This window comes from Sminthopsis crassicaudata, chromosome 3 (genome assembly GCF_048593235.1).
Source record: "Sminthopsis crassicaudata isolate SCR6 chromosome 3, ASM4859323v1, whole genome shotgun sequence".
In the NCBI taxonomy this organism is placed as follows: Eukaryota; Metazoa; Chordata; class Mammalia; order Dasyuromorphia; family Dasyuridae; genus Sminthopsis; species Sminthopsis crassicaudata.
Genome location: NC_133619.1, coordinates 14,991,576 through 15,011,959, shown reverse-complemented (window position 1 = coordinate 15,011,959; position 20,384 = coordinate 14,991,576). Strand labels below are relative to the sequence as shown.

General features: G+C 39.1%; 1 protein-coding gene across 1 annotated transcript in view; it reads right to left on the bottom strand.

The window, feature by feature from the left end:
- Positions 1-3,426: 3,426 nt before the first annotated feature.
- Positions 3,427-20,384, bottom strand: part of LEKR1 (leucine, glutamate and lysine rich 1) — a 162,429-nt gene continuing 145,471 nt past the window's right edge. The window contains exon 13 of the mRNA XM_074298067.1: positions 3,427-8,255. Coding sequence (XP_074154168.1) covers positions 7,845-8,255 — 411 coding nt within the window. The 3' untranslated portion in view covers positions 3,427-7,844. The remainder of the gene's footprint in view (positions 8,256-20,384) is intronic.

The following is a 20,384-nucleotide window of genomic DNA, read 5'->3' as shown; positions in this document are numbered from 1 at the left end:
CCCTGGATTTAGTCCAAGTCTGCTTTTCCCATTACTAGCCATTCGCCTCAACACCTCTCCTGCTCTGGATCTAATCTATTAATTGGGGACAATAATAATTGCACCCCTTTCCTCGTGAGGTTGTTATGTAAATGGTGAGCGACTGTATAGAAGGTGAATGGTTATAATTTTTAGGATTTTCTTGATAAAAAGTAGTCATAGAGAATCACCAGTATTTCCTCTTTAGATGTGCTTAACATTCCAAGCATTGGTTGGAGCACTTTGCTTTTATTTTTTCTAGTGCATGGGCCATGTATCATATCTTACCGCTGTGTTTTATTCTGCTTTAAGACTGCAGACTCTATGAGGGTAGGGAGCTCGTTGAAGGTAGGAATAATTTTATTTCTGTTTTTGTGCCTGGCACCTAGTAGGTGCTTAATAAATGCACACCAATAGATTATGAAAATGTGAAATACACTTAATACAGTATTTTCTACTCTCTAGAGGATTCATGCATGTTTGGTCAATTGAATTGTGTTCACCATGATTATATTTTATTGATTAGAGAAATGCAAATTAAGACAACTCTGAGGTAACATCTCATACCTCTCAGATTGGCTAAGATGACAGGAAAAGATGATAAATGTTGGAGGGGAAAACTGGGACACTAATGTATTGTTGGTGGAGTTGTGAAATGATCCAACCGTTCTGGAAAACAATTTGGAACTATGCCCAAAGGGCTATAAAAAGGTGCATGCCCTTTGACCCAGCAGTGCCATTGCTGGCTCTGGATCCCAAGGAGATCATAAAGGAGGGAAAAGGACCCACACGTGCATAAATGTTTGTGGCAGCCTTTTTGTGGTAATAAAGAACTGGAAAAGGAGTGGATGTTCATCAACTGGGGAACGGTTGAACAAGTTGTGGTACATGAAGGTAATGGAATATTATTCTATAAAAATGAATAAACTTAGAAAGGCCTAGAAATATTTACATGAATGGATGCTGAGCCAAACAAGCAGAACCAGGAACACATCGTATATGATAACAGCAAGAATGTGCGATGATCTACTATGAAAGGCTTGGTTCTTCTCAGCGGCTCAGTGATCCAAAGCAATCCCAATCCCAATCCAACTAGACATTGGACAGAAAATGCCATTTGGTTCCAGAAAAAAGAACTATAGAGATTTAATATAAATCAATAAATGCTATGTTTACTTTTTTCTGTTGTTTTTTAATCTCTCCTGTAGTTTTTCCCTTTTGCTCTGATTTTTCTCTTGCAACATGATTCATAAAGCAATGTGTGTTAAAAATACATTTTTAAAAAAGGAAAAAAAGATGATCGTAGGTACATGTTGCTTCATGAGGTTTCAGTCTGTTTCTATTTTCCACCTTATTTCTCCAAGATAATAGAACTCTCCCTTGGGCGGACTTTTGCTTTCTAGTGTCCTCCAGGTAGGGGCCTTTTCTGTGACTTGCTGCTGTTGGACCATGAGGATCAAGACTAAGGGCAGTCATCCGGCCATTAAGGCAGGGTGACATAGTTGTAGCACACAGCACACATCTGTGGCAATGGGTAACTCTTTGCATGGATCAGATTTCCCAAGGGTACAGAGAATGATGGCATCAGGAAGGCCTGGATTCAGACCCTGCCTTTGACATAGAGAAGCTGTGTGATCCTGATTACGTCGCTCCTCTGTGCTCTAGACAACTGAGACTGAATTTCAGGGAAAATTCGAATTCATCCAGGAATTCCCTGTATTAGTGAAACCAGAGGTTCCTGCCTATCCCCTAAGCTTTATCCCCTTGGGTCATCAAGTCTTAATTGGATACCCTTCCTAGAGAACCTGACTGCCTTTCAGAGGAGACATCAATCACTTGCCAAGTCCTTTTGATCTTCAATATCAATGGGTCATCCATTCTCACCCTGACTGTGGCCCTCATTACCAGTGTCAGCCCCTCCAGCTCTGATCTTCTCCTCAGCTAGCTCAAAGGGTTTATGCTTGTCTTCATTCTGGGGTCATCCCCTGGGCTACCATGCCTGGAGCCACCCATGGAACTTAATTCTTGGCAGAAAGTGTCAAGAGTTAGAGCTGGCTGCTGGGAGGAGGAGAAGGGAAGAGAAACTTGCCCACTCACCTTCCGTAAGCAGCAGAGGCGGCTTCCCAGGGGCTGGTTATCATCTCTAATTTGTATTAATGTGATAATTTGGCAACTTGACATACAATTGGAAGGATCAAAGGATTTATGGGATGCTCTTCCTGTAACTTTGGGTGACAGAAAATAATGGGACTGCCTTGAGAGGTGGTGGGTTCTACTTGGTGGGCCATCAATTATCAGGTATTCTAGTGGGGATTGGACCAGATGATCACTAAGGTCTCTGGGACTCTGTTTCTGTAACGTGTCTCCCCTCTTCTTAGTGTGTTTTTTGTATTCTGTCCAAGATCAGATTTGGGGCTCACTGGTTTATAATAAGTCGTCTTGTCTCTGTTTCATGGAGAATGGGATCCTATTGGTCCTTGTTGATTGGTTCTTGGAGAGTCATCTTGAGGGAATGGAGTTAATATGGTGAGAGGAGAGTTTTTGATCAAGCTAATTTAAAGCATTCTGAGAGTCCATCCTCATTCAATACTAGGCAATCGTAGTGGAATAGGAGCCAGCCGAATCTGACAATAGTCCAGTCTAATCCATTATCTTCCTCTTTCTCTGCTTCCAGTCTCTCCCCAGTCTTACACTTGGACTTGTCCTACACACTATTGCCTAATGTACATTTAAAATCATGTTATTTCCCTATTCTCTGGCCTGTAATACTTCCCCAATGGATACCTTGTAAAATTGGATCACCTCTCAAATTAAAAAAATTTTTTTTCAGCCCATCAAAAAACTTCTCCACTGCTACCTCAATAGCCACCTTACTTTTACAACCCTCCACTCTTTTAATTTCCTCTTTTAAGTCCTCCTCCGTATTCCATCTGAGGAATTATCCACACAAGTAACATTTACTCCAAACCTCGGGCAAATTAGTTCATCTTAGAGCCCTCAGCTTTCATTTTGATAGGGTTTTTGTAGAGTATCTAATGAAATATTGTAACTTTTTTGTGGGTACGAAGTTCTATCATATATAAACACTAAGTGCATGAAATTCAGGAATTACTCTATGCAAGATTGTATACACACACACACATATATATATGCATGTATATATATATACATATGTTGGATTTAACACATATTTCTACCATGTTTAACGTATATTGGACTACTTACTATCTAGGGCAGGGGGTAAGGGAAGAGGGGAAATAGGAATACAAGGTTTTGTAAAGGTTAATGTTGAATTATCCATGCAAATGTTTTGAAAAATAAAAAGCTTTAATAATAAAAAAGCATTATGCTATGGAATAATGGAATTACGATAATGCCATAAATGCTATAGTATCTGTTTTTCTGAGGATGACCACCATGATACTGTCAAGGAAACTATTAAATGAAAGTCAGAATTTCCAAATACATAAATATACATATTGGAGTTTCTAAAGATTGCAACACATTAGCAATATCTTTAAAGATTTTTTACACAGGTCGAAATTCTTCAGACACTGTAGAAATAACTTTGGGGATGCTATTGCATCTATGGTGCTATTCAGCATCCATCATTAATGGGTCCATGTGCAAAGTATAATGCCCATTAGGGAGTCTTGGTCCAAGCTATGGGTTCAATGGATTCCCATGTTCTGATCAAGGTAGCCTATTTTGAGTTGATTTGCATGTATTGCCTTGACACATAGAAGAGCAAGGGGCTCTAGATTTGGAAGCAGAGGCCCTGGGTTTAAATCCCGATTCTGTCCATTAGCTGCATGACTTTACGCAAATACTTCATACTACACGGTGACCTGTTTTCTCATGGGTAAGATGAGAAAACTGGACTAAATGTTTGACTAAATCTATGATTTAACAGTGCACAGAGATGGAAGAAAAGAGTTACTAGGAAAGACAAGAGCTCCCCAAGACCCTTTGAATCCCAAGAATATACTAGGTAACACTTGGAGCAATAAATCCACCCTTTTTAGAACTCAAGTTGGGATTTACAGTTTGAACAGAGTCTCTAAGCAAAGAATACCATGTAGAGGGTAACTGTGGCTCAAACTCGAGGGATACCATCCTCCTGGGATCAAGGACCGAGCATATTCCCAGGAAAGCTCAGGCAGCCTTTAATGGATGCTTCCCTCCTTCAGAAACAGCGTGGAAGGGAAAGAGATCACTCCCCACCCCCCAAAATGGCAAGGCTTAGGAAGCTTCACAAAATCAAGCAGGTTCTTGCAATACATAAATATTGAGAGATCTTCAATTTGCTGCTTTCAGCTGCTGGGCATTAACTGTTTCGGGAGATTAGGGGCCCTATCAATTTTGTGCTTTAAAATCACATGAATCTGAGAGGTTGCTGATGCACTTATGTGATAAAGTTTGCTAACATTTACACCATAGTCAGAGAACTTTGCTATCACTATAATTGATTGATAATGACTTTTAAAGGCTACAAAGACTTTTAAAGCCTAATGGAACATCAGCTTCTTAATCTTCCATAATTTAAAATATTAATGTGATTTCCAGTCAATTCTATCACCAGAAAATACAGAGTTTAAGTAGTTCTGAGCAAAATATTTAGTGTTCTTATTCAGGAAATTAAAAATGACTTAAAAGAATCCATTAATTTTCATTTTAAAAAGGAAAAAAATAACCCTGATGTGGAGGAAAAATAAAATGTTTCTTTTAGAATTTCAACAGTGAATGCTCAATTCTCTGAACATGGTTAAATTTCCAAAGTGATGCTCTATTCTCCACACGGCCATAAATCTTCCATTGAGGTCACTGGAAAGTCTAGGTATTTAGGGAGTATGGGGTTAGAGGATGACCTTCTATATACACTGGAGAGCTGGGTCTGACGATGAGATTTCCTGTCAGGAATATGTGTATTATGTGTCAGTGTTTGGTACTAGCAGGTTCACTGACTGGGGGAGAAAGCAAGAGATGCCATTAAATTGTTTTTCCTTACTGTCCATTACTCCTATTTATTTACTCGATTTCTATGTTGTCTTTTTGCTCTCCTTTAAAACTTTTTCTTCAAACGACGTATTTGGACAGCTCAGATTATGGTGTTCGAAGGTTTAGAATGAAAAAGAAATCTCTTGCCAATTGTGCATTCTCCAGAATTGGTTCTGTGGACATTTGATGAATATGATAATCTAGCAGGAACTCAGGAGCTTGTTTTTAGACTGATTTGTGTATCAGGTAAACCTGACCTGCTAAAAATTACTCATTGGGAAGCAAGTGGTTAGCAGTAATTCCAGGAGGATGCAAGCTCCCGAGAGTGGGGACTATTTCATTTTTATCTTTGTGACTCCATTGCCTGGCACAGTGCCTTGTATATATAGAAAGCACTTAATACTTGTGAGTTGGGTGGTGATTGAATTGATATATAGAAGTCAAGATTTGTTGATAATTTCCTTAAGTACTCCAAATCAAGTTTGTAACCTGTGAACTTTTAAGAGATTCTGCTCTCTCCTTTGTAGCCTTTAGGCTATAAAGTCATAATTTAGGGGGTAAAGACAAGATAAAAACAAACAAAAAACAAAACAAAGCTTAACTGAACATGGGAGAAAGTTGCCTTTGTTTATTTTCACATAATGAGATTAATCATATATTTTCTTATGAAATGGGACTAGATGCCTCCACTATCAACAAGCTCACCATCATCCCTTTCCCCTTTTAATAAACAATTTTAATTTGCAGACACAAGCTCTTTATCTCTTGAATGGAAAGAAAGGGAAACATGCTGACCAGAAGATGGAGAATTGGGGAACTGGCTCCTTGGCCTAGTTCTGCCCCCTGGCTTTATGAGCCAAGTCACTGTTCCCAAACCTTGTAGACTTCAGTTTTCTCATCTGTATGAAGACATGTTTAGAAGGAGAATTACATTTGGAGAATCAGAGAACCTGGGTTCAAATTTCAGTTACTTGTGACTTTAGACAATTTGCCTAGCCTGTTTGTGCCCCAGGATCTTTCTGTTCAACAAGGGGGGTGGCACTTGAAGGATCTCTAAGGTCCCTTCTAAATTACCTGTCCAAAGCAGGGTAGATTAGAAAATCAGCAAGGTTTTTGTCAGCTCTAGAATTCCATAATTCTATGAGTTATAATGAAAATCATTCTTTGTAAAATAAAGCAAGATTTCTAAGCCTTAGCCAATGGCCAGCATTTCAAATCATGTCCCCCTTCCTCAAAGCAAATTCTGCTATAACAAATTTGGACAGTTCCTTGGAATCCATTGCAATCAAGCCCCATTATATGCTTTTTATTCTTACCATTTCTTCTTGGAATGTCAACATGAGCTCTTGTAAGGCAGGATCTGGAAGCATTTGGTATCACCATTTGTCAAACTCGAGGACAAAAGAATAAACCTGTTCTCAGGGGGGCTCCACATACTCATGTGGAAATTATTGAAAGTTCTAGGCTCTGTCAGTGACAGCCCCTTAGATTCTGAGATACTGGAAATGGGGTTCATTTGAGCAATTTCTTCATTTTTGCACATGGATAGGATTTAAGGCACTTTCACTCATCAGTAAGAATGTGACATATCAAAGGCAAATATTATAATAGCATACAAGTGATTTATTACACATCTGCTAATATCATCCCAGTCTAGGGCCTTGAAGGCTAGAACTTCCTGATGTAGTAACTAATGAAAGATTTAAGGAGAAATTTTATTTAAGAAGATTTTTTTTTAATCTAAGAAGAAGAGACAAGAAAAGACTTAACGGGGAGGGAATAGAATCTTGAAGCATATATAGAATTTGAGCAGACCTCAAATGCTTGGCTTTGTCTTCTGTTTATACTAATCCAGTCTGAGAATAGAAAATATGAAGTGTCCAAAGACAAAGGCCCCAACTGCCTTCTTCTAAATCCCTCTGACTATCTTGGGCTGATCTTCTCTCACCATCGTTTGAGAATTTAAGTTTAAATTTAAACAATTCTAAGTACAAAATCGCATTTACTGAAAAATACCTTAAAATGGTTTGGCTAAGAAAATCAAAGTCATTATTTTCTAATGTTAGAACTCTAGCCCCTTTTATTTTTCCAGACTGTCTTACACAGGTGCCTGGCTCCCTAGTTGTTACTTACCTTTATTGTTTAACTTTAACGCAAAAAGGTCAACAATAATAAAGGCCACAGTGATTTTCAGTGTTCCAAAGGGTTTAAGGCACAGGTATGAGACATCCTTGTGACAGTGAGGTCACGAGCTCTGAAAACAATTCAACTAAGATTCCTGGGAATTATTTATCCTAGGATAAAGTGCTTTCCTTCTCTCCATCAATATCATTCGATTAATATGATTCATTTCACTTTTTAAAAAAAGTCCAAAGCACTGCCTTCTTTAGAGATCCATCTCTGTATTACAGGAAAAAGACAAGATTCTCCAGCTGGACAATTTCCTCTGTGATCTCCAAAACTCTACGTGTTTGGGTCAGACCTACGTGTGGCAAGTAGCCTGCTGGGCTACCCACTACTTGATTTCCTGAGCGACTTTTGAGTTCAGTTTTTGGAAAATGAGACTACAAAATTGATCCACTGATTAGCTTCTTTTTTTTTTTTCTTTTAAATCGAGCTCCCAAATCTTAATCTCTGAAAATCTGGTCCTTTAGAAAATTAAGATCCCAACTGCCCTCTCTCCATTCCTCTCCATGTCCCTTTGACTCTCTGGGGCTGATCTTCTCACGATTGTTTGAGAATTTAAGTTAAACCCAAAGCCCCCTAGCTCCTTAACACCCTCAGCTGGGGAGCCCTGGGGTGCCACACGTGGACCTTGCCCCACCGGCTCATCGGGGCTGGCTACTCAGCCTCTTGTGCAGGATCACAGCTATTCTCCGCCTCGTTTCGTTGACTGAGGACGCCTTTCCCCTAGGAGGTTTGGGGATGGGGAAGCTGGTGCTGGTGCTCCCTCCCGGGGACTTGTTCTGGCTGCAGGATCTAGGGGCCTTGGAGACGCAGTGCAGGATGGGGATTTTGATTCCTTTCCCAGGAGCTGTGCAGGGGAGGCTTTTGTCTCCGTTGCTGACCATCGAAGTGGGGGAGGTTAGGTTGCCCTGACTGAGAGAAGAGCGGGATAAAGGGAAGCTCCCATTGAGCCTCTGGAGTTCCAGCAGCTGCTCGCGGGCTTGGCTCAGAGCTTCAGTCAGCTGAAAGCGTTCTTCACACTCTCTCCTCACTGTTTCCTGCAGAAAAGTGGTCTGAAAATGGGAAAGAGAGAGCCCATCTTAAGGGGTGGCGCCTGAGGCTGGCTGGAGGGCAACACATCTGGACAGACAACCTCCCAGCCAGAGCTCTGGCTTCGGAAATCGCAGAAGAGGCTCCTGGGAGAGGGGCAGGGGAGGGGGCTTTAGAGATCCTCCAGACCAGCTTCCTCCCTTTACCAAGGGGGCAAGGAATGCAGGAGGGTTAAGTCCCCAAGCTTTTATTAAACTCCTACCCCGAGCTTAATAAGTTCTGGAAGAGGCTTAATTGGAGTCACCCAGCTACTCCAGGAGAAAGCAGGACTAGAACCCACATGTTCTTGATCAGCCTTTTCTCTTAGAACTTGCCTCGAGCCCGGGACACTGCACTGTATTTTACTTTGAGGGAAATGGCCAAGCAATCTACTTTTAGGAAAGGTTATTGTGCCATGGAGTCCACTGAATTGAAAGCCACAGAAGAAAAGTTGGTCTTTCTATCTCTCCATCTATCTTATGCTATCTATCTCATCTATTTTATCTATCCACCTCTCATGCTATTTATTTCATCTATTTTATCTCCCAACCTTTCTCATGCTATCTCACCTATTTCATCTACCTATCTCATGCTATCTATGTCATCTATTTCATCTATCCACCAATCTCATGCTATCTGTCTCATCTATTTCATCTATCCACTAATCTCATGTTATCTGTCTCATCTATTTCATCTATCCACCAATCTCATGCTATCTGTCTCATCTATTTCATCTATCCACCAATCTCATGCTATCTATCTCATCTATTTCATCTATCCACCAATCTCATGCTATCTGTCTCATCTATTTCATCTATCCACTAATCTCATGTTATCTGTCTCATCTATTTCATCTATCCACCTATCTCATGCTATCACACCTATTTCATTTACCTATCTCTTGCTATCTATCTCATCTATTTCATCTCTCCACCTATCTCATGCTATCTGTCTCATCTATTTCATCTATTCACCTATATCATGTTATCTCACCTATCTAAATTTTTTTCAGTCTAGGAAAAAAAAAGGTTGAGATCAACATCTCAACATCTCATCTTAAAATACAAGAAGGACACAATTTGTGTCTATATTATGTGTGTATATGTATATACACTTGTATAATACACCACACACACACATAACATTTTAAACTATTCTGAGACAATGCTGTCTGCTGGAATTAGTTCAAGGCTATTATAAGAATTGGTTATGATCAAAATAATATTGTACAATTTAAAAAAATGCTTTCCTATAGATTACCAAACATTGAGCTCTCACAACTGTAGATAAAGCGTTTCCAGCCCCTTTTGCAGATGAAGGACGTAATTGGAAGTAAATATGAGCTTCAGTGACTTGGCCACTTGTGACATGATTTGTAGATGCCAGATTTGGGAGTTGAGTTTCGATTATAACAATCATTCTACCTCCCTAGGAATGAGTTTCCTCCCTTGTAAGATGAGAGGGTTAAACTACATGGCTTCTGGGGTTGCTTCTACATTTATGATTGATATGGGCAAAATTAAAACGGTCATTTTACATAGTTCAGCTGCTATTTTTTAAATTGAATTCTATTCAATTAGCTTATGAACATAATATAGACAAATATATGTGAATATAGACAAAGCTTTAGAAAACTTTAAATATCAGACTAAAAAAAGATGTCCTCCCTTTAGTTTTTAGCTGTTTAAATCTAAGGGCAATTAGATACTATCAGCTAAGCTGAACATGTAAGGAAAGTGTCATGGAAAATTTAGGATCCACATCACTATGGTTCTGAGAGTAAGTTCCTGGGCTAGGGACATGTCAAATGAGATGCTCCCATCAGGAATTTTTCAACAAATAGTCCCTTTGCCTTAATTATGTTTTCTATCCTCATCTCTACCTCCAAGTTCCCTGACTTCCTTTAACTCTCAGACAAAATCAAAGCCTTAATCCTTCTTAATGTTTATTTCTTTATTCTGTGATTATCTCTAATTTGTTCTTGATAAAAATTGGTTTGTAAATAGTTTATGGGTTGTCCCCCCCCATTAGACTGAAAAGTCCTTGAATACAGAACTATTCTTTCTCTCTTTGTATTCCACATTTGACACCATGCCTGATACATAGATACTTATTGACTGATTATTCTCTTTAAAAAAATGGAACTGAGCAAAAACTTTGAATGAAAACACAAGAGTCAAGAGAAACAGAAAAGAAAAAATTTTGAGTAATGGGAAAAAGCAAAATGATGATGAAGTAATACATTTCAAAGGGGAGAAAAGAATCCCTTCATAATCAATCCCAAAAGAGGGAATTAAGTAGTGCAGAAGTGATTTTTCTTTTTTTTTTTCTTTCTTGTGTTTTCTTTTCTTTTTTTTTTTTTAAGTAAAAAAGGTCCAGATCAACATCTTATATGTAAAAGGAGAGAGAGAGAGACAGAGACAGATAGAGACAAAGAGAGACACGGAGAGAGACAGAGGGAAGAAAAGAGAGAGCGGGGTGGAGGGAGAGAGGGAGATATGTTTATCACAGCCATGAATAAAGGAAGAATTCTTGACCAAAGAATAGAGAATATCATAAAAGATGACATGGATAGTTTTCATTATATAAAATTGAAAAGATTTTGTTTTAAGCTATACACTCACCAGCCTGGTAAAGATGGCCAAAAGGGGGATAATGACAGTTGTTGGAGGGGCTATGGGAAACAGGCGCATCGGGAAGCTCGGGGATAGACACGGAGTCCGAAAGACCAGAGTTCATATTATGCCTCAGACAGCTGCTTGACCCCAAGTATCACTTAATCTCTCTGTACCGCGATTTTTTCATCTGTAAAACGAGGCCATCTGTGGTTCCTTACAGCTTCCCATCAGGGACCCTATGACCCCATATTGCCCTGCTCTTGCACTGTAAATTGCTTGAAGCACTCTTGAAAGTCATTTGGAATTGTACTCCACATGCCAGATGAGTTATCTATGCATACCATATACCCCAAATAGATCAAAGAGAGAGAACACTTATATGAACAATATTTATCATAGCACTTTTGAACAACAACAAAAAAAATAAACTGGAAAAACAGATGAACAAATGGTGGCGCACAAAAATAATGAACTATTGTTCTCCTTAAGAAACTACAAAAGGAGCAGATTCAGAGAAATCTGGGGGAACGTTTATGAAATGACTCGGAGCAGAAATGCTTCAGGTCAACAGAACTGGAAGGACAATTTATACACCACCATTAAAAAACAACAGCGGAATTTGTGAATTAGGATCAATACAGTAACTATTGTGAAAAATGTTATATATTCTTTAGAAATAAGCTGTCCATAATAGAGACCCATGATATCATATGCAATAGTTCATATATAGCTATTAAATTTAAAATTACAAACTTTTGGAACACCTTGTATAAAGACATGCTTGTCTCTGTTCCAAATGAACAAGGCCATTCATTCATTCATGGTAAGACATCTGAAAGCAAAGAGGCAAATTTGACCTTATAGAGGTCACAGTGATACTGAATAAAATAAAAAAAATTGAAAAAATATGTATATGTGTTTTGTACATACACACACATATAAATATATACACATCTATGCACATATATATTACCTATGGCACTGGAAGGTGACTTCCATTTTCCCCATTTCAAAAAAATGAAATTAGTAAAATTGAGTGAAGGTAATTAACATTAAGGGAACAGACTCTTGTGAGGTAACTCAGGGATCAGAGACAGGCAGTGGGCAGACAGAATGGTAGAAACATTCTAGTTAAAATTAAGGGGAGAAAGAAAAGTGATATCATCATCCGAATATACCAAAGACAAGGAGGAGAGAAGGAGGGAATGGATGAGGAGTCACAAGTCTGTCATGGAGGATGGACAGTGGGACATTTTCATTATATAGACATCTTCCAGAATAGAGATTCTTAACTCTTTTTGGGTCATAGACTTCTTGGGTTGTATGGAGAAGTCTGTAGACCCCTTTTCTCAGGAGTCTTAGAAGGGATCTCAGAAGAATGCCTTTAAATGATTAAAATAAAATATGTATGGTTACCAAGGAAACCAGTTACACCAAAATAGTTTTGAATATTAAAAAATAAACATGGACCTCAGGTTAAAAATTTGTGTTGGGTATTTAGATCTCTCTCTCTCTCTCTCTCTCTCTCTCTCTCTCTCTCTCTCTCTCTCTCTCTCTCTCTCTCTCTCTCTCTCTTTTCTCTCTCTCCCTCTCTCCCAACTTCCTCTCCCTCCCCCCTCTCTTTCCTCCCTCCCTCCTTTTCTCCCTCCTTCCTCCCTCTCTCCCCCCACCCTCAAACACAAAGTAGCTAACAATTTTGTGTTTTCCTTAAAAATAATTTTAGCCTTCTAAAGGTACAGGAGACAACATTAGGAACTTCTATTCTGGATAATCAGCCATGCATTTAGAATGTAAGAATTGTAAAGACATCTTAGAGGTGACCTGGTCCAAGCCCCTAATTCAATAGAGACGGAAACTGAGCTTTGAAAAATAGAAATATCTCCTCCAAAGCCACAGACATAGTAAGTGGAAAAGCTAGAATTTGAACCCTCTGACCCCAAATCCAAAGTTCTTACCATCACAGCAATGCCTCCTACAGATTCTAACCAAGAAAGAAGAACTTGTTTGGGAGTAGAAATGGTAGAAGCCTTGGGAAGAAATTATGATTGATGAGAGGAAAACCATAGGGTGACATGAAACTCAAATTTGGGGAGAGCAGATTTCAAAGGATTCAAAGAAGAGTCAAGTAAGATCCAATGAAAAGTCAGCATAAGGGGTTGGGAAACATCTATAAATCAAATTCTGAAGATAGAAAGAAAAACAATTAGGAAAAGGAAAAAAAAAGTATTGTTTTTGTTTTTAAGAAAGAAGCTATGTAGATGCATAGGAGATTCAATGGCCAATTTCATTTGGGAGGAAAAGACAGATAAGGAAGATGGAGGGCAAGGGCAAGTCATAAAGTGTCATTTTTGTCCTTTAACGCATACCCTGCACCCAGAACAAAGCACGATGTCTATCATTTGGTTGATATTTAATAAATATCAATATATTTAAATAAATAATAAATAGTCTAATAATAAAAGTGAATTGAGAAATTGTTACAGCCCTGTAAGAAGAATCCAGAGGACTCAAGTTCAGAATTTGCGGAGGTTTCCAAGGAAAACCAAGGATAATAAAAAGGCTTTTTCTCTAACTATACCGGTAGAAAGGTGCATCTCTTGGGGTGAGTGGGACAATGGAAAACACTTGTTCTAATTTTGCTCTTGTTTTCTCTTCCAAAAGAAAGATCTGTGGACTGAAGAGAACAGAATAAAAATGGCCCATCGGGAGTTGATCCCAAAGATAGGGTGATAGTAAGAGAACAATTAGCTGCCCTTGAGTTCAGTCAGATGGATGACATCCAATGAGGCTAAAAGGACTGGGAGATGTGATTGCTGAACCAGTGTTATTAATTTTTTAAAGGTTTTGAGCTATAGAAGAAGAATTACAAGCCTGGAAAAGCCCTAATGGTGCTTGATTGTCAAAAAGTGAAAAGAAGAGATTCTTCAAATACCAGTGAGATTGACTTTAATTCCTGGCAAAAATTCTAGAAGAAATTCTTAAAGGGATGGTTAAATGTCTACAAAAGGAAGCAATGATCACAGCTATCCATAATGGTTTTATCAAGAAGACATGATAAACTTAGCTTATTTCCTTCCCCTCTCCCATTAATAGAATTACTAGATTGGTCTCCAAGGGGAATATTGTGGATCAAGCTTATCTACATGTTATTAGAGCAATTCATAAGGTCTTTCATGAAATTCTAGTTGATGAGACAGAGACATACATACACTGGAAAAGTAAAATTAGGTGGATTTGGAAATGGTTGGATGACTGAACTCAGAAAGCAGCTATTAATGGGTCACTGTCATCTTAGAAGGAAGTTTCTGGAGAAGCGTCTTGGGGATCTATTGTTAGCCTTGTGCTGTTTGACGTTTTTATACATGACTTAAATGAAGGCATTATTGTAATTCTCATGCTTTCATCAACTGCCTCAAATCTCTCTCCACTCCAGCCCATCTTCCACTCATCTGGCAAATTCTTCTTCTAAAAACAGGTCAGCTAGTGTCATTCCCCTATTAATAAACTCCAGTGATTTCTTATTATCTCTAGGTTTAACTATAAGATCCTGTGGCTTTTAAAGTCCTTTATAACTTGGTCCCTTCCTATCTCTCTAGTCGTCTCAAACACATACTCTGTGATTCAGTGACACCGGCCCCCTAGCTGCTCTTTCGATTAGACCTCCATCTCTCCACTTGGAGAATTCTCACTGGCTGTCCCCCAGGGCCACAATGTTCTCTCGTCTCATCACCACCTCTTGGCTTTCTGATTTTCTTCAAGTTCCAGCTAAAATCCCATCTTATACAAGGAACCTTTCTAAATCCCCTTCACACTAGCACTGCCTTTCCTCTCATTATTTCTATTTTATCCTGTACACCATGCATACGACGAGACTATGAGCTCTTTGTGATAGCAGAGAGAGTTTTTTGTCTTCCCTTTTATTCCTAGCACTTTGCACCACCTCTGACACACAGACAACTCTTAAATAAATGTTTGTTGACTTGGCTTGACAAATTTACAGATGATGCAGTCAGTGCCAGGAGGGTGAGCCAATATTTTGGATGACAAAGTCAAGATCTAAAAGAACTTAGCAAGCAGGAGGAGACTAATGATAGCTTTTAAAAGGGAGAATTGTGAACTCTTACACTTGCTACACAAAATTCAATTATTACATTATCACAAGGCAGGGTATGGCTAAACAGTTTACATGAAAAAGACTTTGGGCTTTTAGCAAGTTAAATTCACTGTGAATTAACTGAGTAGTAAGGCAGCTTCTACATTCCTAGGCTTCAGTGACAGAAGTAGAGTCCAGACAGAGAGGGCAGGGAGAAATCTGTATTCCTCTGCTCTCGTCAGACCACCCCGAGAACACCATATTCTTTCCTAGGTATCGCCTTTTAAGAAGGATGTTAATAAGATGCGGAGGAAGGCTGTTCATGCTGTAAAAATGCCAGCAGTGGTGAGAAGTCATCCCGAAGCCAGTTTAAAGGATCCTAAAAGTTGGGGTTATCTGGGTCTTACTTTCCTCCTCTGTAAAAGAAGAATATCAGGCTAAATGGTCCAGAAGGGCCCTTCCAATGCTAGACATAGTATTCTGCCATCAATCCAATCCACCGGGCTCCTCTTGTGTGGGAACCTCCTGGATGTTCCCAACATGGGAAGCTTCAGAATCATGAGAAAAGTATGATCATGAGTGGGATGGGATGGGACTCAAGACTGTGCCATATGATGACAATAAGTTGGAAGACCTTGGATCGATCAGATGTGGAAGATGTGATTGGTATCTTCAGAGAAGGGTTATCATGTGATTAGTTCAGGTTGCTTCCAGTGGGTGACTTGGAGGTCTTGGAGGAAAGACTGAATGACCACTTTCCAGCAGGGTGGATAGAAGGATTTGTTTAGGACTTGGACTATGTGGTCCCTGAGAATTCGGCTGGCTCTCTCCGTTCCTACTCAGTCCCTCAAAACCTTATAGAAAATGACTGAACCTATATTTTATTTATAGATAAATACGTGAGATAACATTTGCTTGGCTTTCTATCACACTACAGCAATCAGAAACATTCTAAAATGTTCAAATGGTTCTGCCCAAGTTTTCTCAAATATAATACCGAGCTACCTATGAAAGAAGTCTCTCATTTTGTTCTTTGTGTACCATTTAAATCCATTGGTAAAGTCTGATCATAACATTTATGAAGTGTTGGCTCAAAATTCAGCATGATCAGACTTAAGTGACTCAGTAGAACTGAGATAATGAGTCCCTTAGTTGAGACTGCAAAGAAAAGTGATAGCTGCTAACAGTGGGGTCAGTGAATCAATGACAAAAAGAGTAAGTGGGATGATCTTGTCAAATGAAGTGAAGGATAACGAGCTCTCATTAAAGGAAAAGTCAAATCTCTCAAATGACAAAAATTTGTCTCAACAGGAAATAATAGAACCATACAGAAATTTGTGCAGAACAAAGTACTGGAACAACTTCCAGACTAAGAAATTAAAGCTATCTATAATCTTGCAAAAAAAAAAAAAAAAAAAAAAAAAAAAGAAAAAAAAAAGCTTTAAGTTACTATTGATTAAAGAAATGCAAATTTAAACAGTCTGAGGAACCACCCCATTCCTATTAGATTGACAGGAAAAGATAATGATGAATGTTGGAGGGGATGGGGGAATACTGAGATATTAATGCATTGTTGGTGGATTTGTGCACTGATCTGACCCTTCATTCTAAAGAGCAATCTGGAACTCTGCCCAAAGAGTTACAAAACCGGGTGTGCCCTTTGATTCATCAGGACCACTTACTAGCTCTTGTCTCTCAAAGAAATCATAAAAAAGGGAACAGACCCACATGCGCAAAAACATTTGTGGCAGCCCTTTCTGTGGTGGCAAGAACCTGGAAACTGGGTGGATGCCCATCAGTTGGAGAATGGCTGAATAAGCCATGGCAGATGAAGTAATGGAATACCATTGTTCTATAAGAAGCGGTCGGCAGGCTGATGTCGGAAAGCTTGGAAAGACTTACATGGCCTGATGCAAAACCAGAAGAACATTGTACATAGTAACAATAATATTGTGCGACGATCAACCATGGTAGATTAAGCTCTTCTCAGCAATACATTGATCTAAGACAATTCCGATAGCTTGGAATGGAAAATGCCATCTGCAACCAAGAAAGGACTATGGAGACTGAATGCAGAATGAAGCCTACTTTTTTCACTTTTTCTTTCTTGTGGTTTTCCCTTTGGTTCTAATTTTTTTTCACAATATGCTTAACATGGAAATATGTTTAAGATGATTGTACACATTTAATCTATATCAGACTATTTGCTGTTTTGAGGAAGAAAGAAGGAAGAAGGGGGAAAATTGGAATTCCAAATCTCACAAAAATGAATGTTAAAGATTATCTTTACACGTGATTGGGAAAACATGAAATGGTATTAAGTGGGGAAAATTAAAAGAAAAAAACAAAACGCTGGGGTCATTCCAGGCAATGACATTCCAGTCTAGGTTAAACTGAAAAGTTTTTAAAAATCTCTGCAGAGCTCTAGAGAACAAACTGGATCTTTGCTGCCAACATTTCTCAGAATTTACTTGAATGGTAGGGGCTAACTGTCCTCAGATGAAGGCCCCCTGCTTTGCAACTTATTCTTCAAGGTTATTAGTTTCCAGGGCAAAAACATTAGTTCTACTTCTCCTATTCTTTCTTGGAACCAGGAGGTCTCTCTGAACTGAAGATTGAAGGGCTGAGAAAGCTGGTTACGCCCATTTCTATTCCTGTCTCTTACTGCTGGGGTGAAAGCATCTGAACAGCCCTTTGGGAACTCTGTCTTCATTTCTCCTTCTACAAACTGGAGACTGTAACTCTGTTGTGCCCTACAGGAAGGATCGAGGGTGATAGTTCACCCTGTCTTGAAAAGCAATGGGAGGGGCAGCTAGGTGGTACAGTGGATAGAGCCCCAGCCTTGAATTCAGGAGGACCTGAGTTCAAATCTAGTCTCAGACACTTAACACTTTCTAGCTGTGTGACCCTGGGCAAGTCACTTAACCCCAGCCTCAGAGAAAAAAAAAAAAGCAATGGGAAGGGGGATATTTTAGGCTCATCCTTAGGGATGGGGCTGAACCTGGTGATGGGCTACGACTAGGAGACTTGATGCTTCAGTGGGATCATTCATGACAAGAAGGAGAGAACTAGCTTCTCCTCACACTCAATTGCGTATCTTCCCGGGAAATAATCTAGTCTTCAAAATTGTCCAGAGCGATTTTTTAAAGGTCATGTTTTCATTTGGAAGACATGGACAGCACAGGCCAAGCCAAATATGCTCAGTTTGGCTTATGAAATTAGCAGCTTAAATTCCAGTAGAGAGACTTGGGATAGAAAATGCAAATCACATCCAGAAAGGAACTATGGAGACTGAATATGATAAAAGCATATCTTCACCTTCTAATTGTTTGGGTTTTTTTCCCCTCTTGATCTGATTTTTCTTGCACAACATGACAAATATGGAAATATGTTTAAAAGGATAGCACATTTTTAACCTGTATCAGATTGCCTGTTGTCTTGGGGAGGGAGGTGGTGAGGAAGGGAGGGAGAAAAATTTGGAACAAAGCTTTGCAAAAATGAATAGTGAAAACTATCTTTACTTTTTTGTTTTTTCACTTTTTTACTTTACTATTTTGGAAAAAAATACTATCAAGGAGGAAAAATTAACAGCTTAAAAAAGTGAGAAGAGGAGGATCCAAATTCTTTAATGCATTTAAAATCTTAAAAAAGCCTGTGGTGAATTTAGCTTGGTAAAAGACAATAAGCAGACCTCATCTAAATTGGAAATCAAAACCACTCAAATCATTTCTGAACATTGTAAATTTGGGTAATTTGAAAACATGGATGCTTAAAATGACGTAGATATTTTTATTCTTCAAAAGAATTAAAGGTATTCATATGTGTCACATCTTTTTTTTTGCTATTATTATACATTTTTGTGATTTTATTGTTAGAGGGAAATCTCCTCATTAATGATGATCAGGCAACAATTCTTCAACTTGTATATAGCCTGAGACAGTGACAGATTAAGTGACTTGACTTTGGTCATTCTGCTAGAATGACCTGAACTCAGGGCTTCCTGACCTGAATTTAGGGCTTTTTGACTGCCAAGCCAGCCCATGACCCATCATGCTGTTCTGCTTCTCGAAATACATCTCTGTCTGGTCCTGGGCCTCAACCCCAGGTCCATGAAAAAAGATTAGGAACACATTGGATGATTGCATTTCAGAATACTTGGTTTCCTCTGTAATCCTATGGAGACTATACATTTATAAACATGATTCTGAAAAAAAGAGTTTATAGATGTCACCAGAATGCCCAAAGATTCCAAGATATAAAAAAACAAAAAGTTAAGAACACTGGGAAAAATTAGTAAATTGAATTCAATCCCTAGGCTACTAAGTAATTTTCTCCCAAAGGGATTCCTTGTAATCTGATAACCCCAGCATCATATTTAATCCATAAAGCCAGGGCAAGGGTCCCTAATTTTGAAAGTCTTCCAATGCCTTCAGGCTATTTGGAAAGAACTAGGCCTGGGCTTTGGAAAGAACTAGGTCTGTGTCTTATATCTAAAATGAGGTCCATGTTGGACGTGTTTTAAGCATAACTTAATTTCACTTCAACCAGAAAGGTTATAAAAATTATATAGAAGAAAAATTATAGATAAATGTCAGAAGGAAAATAGAGAATTTTTCCATCTGTCTAAGATTTTTTATATTAAAAAATGGCCAACTTTCCATACTTGCTGTAGATAATTTTAAAGAGTTTTTTTTCTTTTTTCCTGAAGAAAACGGAGTTATTTTCAATTCCGAAAGAAAAAATGAGGTGAGAGAAGAGAAATAGCTTGCTGAGCAACTTGATCATTCTGAAGGTGAGAATCTCATTTGTGGTGGAAAAGCATCTGTAGTGAGTGTAATGGAAGACTGACGCAGGAAAGCAAGCCGTCAGTGTCAGAGCCTTCAAGGAAAGGGATGAGCTCTACCTTAATCCCTACTTGGAATCAGGATGGCCTCTGAACTCATGGCAGGGCCGTGAGTAGGGAGCTCCCAGTTCTCGTTTTGTCTCTGTCACTGACCAAGACAATCTCTGAAATCCTTCCAACAGCCATGCCTGTTTTTCTTCTTCTACAAAACGGGGATCATAAAAACCTAGCTTTGCCAAACAAAAAGGTTTTGCAGTGATAATTCATCAGAACCTTGCTGATCAAAAAAAGCTGTGAAATGGCGGACTTGGGGAACACTCTCCCACTGGTTCGGACTGGCCTTGGGAGAAGCACCTCCAAGCTGATGGCCAGTAGCCACCCAGTCTAGTGGTGGAAGAAGTGGCCCCGGGGGCCACAATGACTTAAAGCGACATTTCCAGGTAACTGGACAGTAGAAGGATGGACGTGTAGAAGGCACTAGAAAACAGCCTGGACAGAGCTGATCCTCCAGAAGGGACAGAAGCTGCCTATAGAAAAGGGCTTTTACAAGAGGCCCTGA